The sequence below is a fragment of the Sphaeroforma arctica genome, assembly GCF_001186125.1.
Source record: "Sphaeroforma arctica JP610 unplaced genomic scaffold supercont1.486, whole genome shotgun sequence".
NCBI lineage: Eukaryota > Ichthyosporea > Ichthyophonida > Sphaeroforma > Sphaeroforma arctica.
The window spans coordinates 59095-64086 of NW_014040072.1; the positions used below are offsets into that span (position 1 = coordinate 59095).

Sequence of the window (4992 nt, forward strand, 5' to 3'; positions counted from 1 at the left end):
AACATGCTATCACCACAATCATCTACAGATGATGCAAGACATCACACCCTATCAACACAATCATCTATAGATGATGCAAGACATCACACCCTATCAACACATTCATCTACAGATGATGCAAGACATCACACCCTATCAGCACAATCATCTACAGATGATGCAAGACCTGCACCATGTAGCACACGCTCACTCACCAGCGGCGGCATCTCCTCTGCGCTGATGGGCTGCACTTTGTTGGCACATGGCTTGCCCTTCTTGTCAGGTACCACCACGAACTTCACAGGGCCACCCACCACCAACGCCGACTCACTGCGGGGGAGACAAGATAACCGGTATTTGGTAATTGGGGGTTGATTGTGGGCCAGATATGCCAGTGGGTAAACAGATTCACTACCCCATCGACGTATGACAACGACTCTACGAGAGGAAGGACAAGCAAACAGGAACGAATGGAACAACGCATGGAATGCTATGTATGCACGTACAAACATTTCTACCAACCATAACTATATTCCACACTATATCTCCCACCCACAATGGCGACTAACACTGGAGAGAGGGGATGCGATCGCATACGCTGTTGAGCGGAGACGGGTTGTAGACATGTCTTAGAAAGACAGACATGCATGCATCGAAGCACAATACGAGCAGCATGTATTTGGTCCATAGATAGTGAGTCATTTGCGACTGCATAATAAGCATATATCAAATGGTCAATACACTGAAATGCATATTCAATATAAAATTAACAATACAACGCACACATAGAGATGTAAATCAATGCTGACAGCTATATAAAACACGTACATGGCTTGATGTATATACGCAAGAATGGCTTTACGTCACACGATAGTGGCTTGGCATTCCCCATTTGGAACTATAAACCGCACGTGAATATTGACTGTGTCCAACAGATTTGCCAAACCATCCATCACGAGTGATTTGATTATCCATCACAGGTGCATGGCACCGCACGAAAAGAATACTGAGCCAAAGACGGATAGCTGTAGAGATAAAAGCCACCCGGACTCACTCACTACACGACACAGCTACATCGGTCTATATGCAGAGACTTTCAGGGCTTCAGGCAACGGACCGTGTACTACAATGGATAGCATCGCATCAAACCCACAGTAGCGACAACAGCACACGAACACAGCCCCACCGCCGCACATACCCATCCTCATGTTCGATATCATTGAAGTGGAAGAACAGACACGCGAGTTTCGCACTCCTTTCTATAAAACCAAAGGACTTGTTGAGGCCAGACACAAAGCCGTACTCCACCACTTCAGGCGCTCGTGCCACCAGCGCCACCCCCACAGCGCGTGACATCTGCGTGCGACGGTGTGTACACTTCATGAACGTCACTTCGTCATTCTGTGTGTGTGCGTATGCGCGTGGGAATGAGAGTGAGCGAGCGAATACATACTGACTGGTGTGTTTGGAAGAACCATCGAGGCCAGCAGTACCTTGGTACGTGACCACCCGCCCACCTCGAACCTATACCATGCATCAGTTAAGTGCACATACGGCTTGCAGGCTATACCTCCAGTAATAGACGAGTCTACTATCAAGCGATGACACGCACAAGGCACAGTCGCATACATGTGTGGTTTAGGGGGATTCTCCACCACTCACCAAGCCAAACCACAGGCCCACACAACACCCGCACCAACCCTGAAATGTACATACCTATCTATCCAATACATCCGCCCAAAGTGTACGCCTACGTTACTGCCATCCACACGCACTCCCCACAGCGCAAACCCGCTCCAGTTGCTACACAGACACCCACTCTCTTAACACACACCCTTAAATACCTTTCCAAAGGACCCACTCTCTTAAGACACACCCCTAAATACCTTTCCAAAGGTCCCACTCTCTTAAGACACACCCCCAAATACCTTTCCGAAGGACCCACTCTCTTAAGATACACCCTTAAATACCTTTCCAAAGGACCCACTCTCTTAAAACACGCACTTAAATACCTTTCCAAAGGATCCACTCGTACAATAGACGCACTTAAATACCTTTCCGAAGGTTTCCTCGGCGTCCACCTGGTCGGCAACTCTGAAGGTGAGCATCTCCTTCCGGGTGCCCCGCCTGTTGCGGCGGCTGCGTTTGGCACTGGCCGTCTGTTCGGTACCTTCTGCGTGGTCGCCCATGTCCCCTACGCTCTCCTCCGCCACAGTCTCGGCCTCGTTGGTTCCATTCTCGGCACTGTAGTGGACGTGTTCAGCGCTGTTCTGTGGCGTGTCTATGTAGCTGTTGTCTTTGGCCGTCTCCCCCTCGGCCTCGTTCATTTCTGCCCTGGCTCCATCTTTGTCGGTAGCCCCGTTTTCCAGAGTGTCAGTGGTGTCATGCGCACCCGCTTCTCTCTTGACCACATGCATGATGATGCCCTTGCTCTCCCGGTCCCTGTCGCCGTCTCTATCGCGTTCACGGTACGGACGGTCTCTGTCGCTGTCCCTCTGTCCGGGTTTTTGGACCGCTCGGTCCACTTTGCCCGTGAAGATCTCTTCCGAGATCACCTCCATGTCCTCTGGCGCCACGTACACGACGTCCACAGCTCTGAGCTTGTCCTGTTTGTTGGTCTCGGAGTATTCCACATTGTCGCCTTCTTGCAGCTCTGTGGGATTCATACCTACAGCGAGAAATGAATGTACAGAACATCAACTTTTGTCGGAACGATTGGGACTCTTAACAACGACCTACTGACTATGGATAGCAACTATTAAAACCCTACACCCCTATAAGCAACACCTACTGACTCTGGATAGCAAATATTGAAACCCTAAACTCCTATAAGCAACCAGCCATGAATCCGCACTATGCTAAAATGGGTGATGAAGACATAAGCGCACAATGGGTGTGTAAGATCACGTGAATATGAAATCGTGAACGGCAGACGAGATAACTATGTAGATGCCTGTATAACGATGGTTGTGATGGAGCGTTCTTGAAATACTCAAGAGTTCTCAGAACACACACGGCAACTCATTCACATCCGCTTAATATGGCGAACAACTGTCCACCCAAACGATCGATTGCAGCGCAAATGGAAACTCATATCTGTTGACAGCGTCGTTGTTGATGAGCGGACATCACAAGTGATAGGTGTGTGTACTATGGCTTCAATAGGACTATCTTACCAACAAGACACACGAAAGTGTACTATGGCTTCAACAGGACTATCTTACCAACAAGACACACGAAAGTGTACTATGGCTTCAACAGGACTATCTACCCACAGGACACGCGAAAGTGTATTATGGCTTCAACATGACTATCTACCAACAGGACACGCGAAAGTGTACTATGTCTTAAACATGACTATCTACCCACAGGACACGCGAAAGTATACTATGGCTTCAACAGGGCTATCTACCAACAGGACACACGAAAGTGTACTATGGCTTCAACATGACTATCTACCAACAGGACACACGAAAGTGTACTATGGCTTCAACAGGACACGCGAAAGTGTGCTATGGCTTCAACATGACTATCTACCAACAGGACACACGAAAGTAACAAACAACAGCTTAACCGGAACACTTGGCCGTGAGGGCGAATTGTAGTGGTGACTGGTACGCTATATGGACGACAATCACTAGAAGAGATCTCGACCACAAGTACAGATCAGACGGTCAGAAAAGGTACAGAACAACCATACAGGTTACACAGTACCTCATGCACTGTACTGTATGCTTTCATATTCTGCTGAAGCTGACCACCTGCACACTGGAGTCCCGTAGCTTGATTGCTACAGCACATACCCGACACCACCAGAGCAGAGCAACCATACTGTCATACATACGATACACCCGAGAAACACACCACCAGGACGAGTCTACACGAAATACCATACTGTTATGATTGCTTGCCTGGGGTGCGCCAAACTTGACAACAATGACATACCCACAACTCCACTGTAGTGGAAGAAGATATCGCCAGTACCGAACTTCGGATCACGTTTGAGGAAACCGTAGCCGTCCTTCAGACTGGTGACCACTCCCAGCCCACGCTCAAGCGCCGGACTGTCGTCAATTGGCGAACACAACACCTGTGCATGGGTAGAGGCAACCGACACGTGTTAGTAGATATAAACGAGCCAATGAACGGGCACAGAGTTGCCAGGACACATAAGAGTGGGTCTACATAAGCTATTCAAGCTTAAACTACCCCTCACACAGGGAGGGTGCACAGCCAGCGGCATATTGTGTGAATATACACAGCGATGCGCACACACACGAACAGACGAACACACACGTACACACGCAAACAACTACACACGTGTACATACACAAGCACACATGCACTCATGACCCAGCAGAGATTCACCCACACGGAAGCTTGACGACGACCACATACGGCCAGGCCAGCAAGCGAAAACGAGGCCAAAATATGAAGCCCGACCGAGAATATACTGACGGCAATTGGTCACCAATATGTCTATCGACAGTACTACCGCGCATGTTTTTACATATGTACCATCTATAACACCTTGCAGACATGAACACGCCACAACCTGATCAATGCGCTAGTATAGTACAGTATACTTGTGTGCCTGTCACCTACAATGTTGTGCGCCAGCCTGCGACCCCCATCCTCTGGGCCTAGACACATCGTGACCTTGTCACCAATAGCGTACGTTGGCGGTTGACTACCAAAATGCGACTGACCACCCAGCTGCCGTCCACTGCTGAGCTCGGACGGAAGATACGCCACACGGTAGCTGTGCCCATCCATCTCATACACTATCCACCCCGGTGACTCGTACTCTGTCAGGTGAATATGAGAGCCTGGTCAGCTTGCTATGGCAGGCTTATGGAGAACACACTGTGCTTAGGGATTCGCATCAGATTGTTCTTGTAGACTCAATCGGTCGTCAGTTTGCATACGTTATAGAAGTATATGCACATGCAGAGTTTGTAAACAAGTATATGAACATGCAGAGTTTGTATATGTAGATTGTATAGAAGTATA

At 48.8% G+C, this 4992-nt stretch overlaps 1 protein-coding gene across 1 annotated transcript in view; it reads right to left on the bottom strand.

Annotated features, from left to right (window-relative positions):
• The window catches only part of SARC_06678 (hypothetical protein), a 10688-nt gene that overhangs the window by 3298 nt on the left and 2398 nt on the right, over positions 1 to 4992 (bottom strand). The window contains exons 2-6 of the mRNA XM_014299413.1: positions 4585 to 4787; positions 3925 to 4069; positions 2034 to 2647; positions 1178 to 1380; positions 195 to 309 (exon numbers count right to left, since the gene is read on the bottom strand). Of these exons, the coding sequence (XP_014154888.1) occupies positions 195 to 309; positions 1178 to 1380; positions 2034 to 2647; positions 3925 to 4069; positions 4585 to 4787 (1280 nt within the window). The remainder of the gene's footprint in view (positions 1 to 194; positions 310 to 1177; positions 1381 to 2033; positions 2648 to 3924; positions 4070 to 4584; positions 4788 to 4992) is intronic.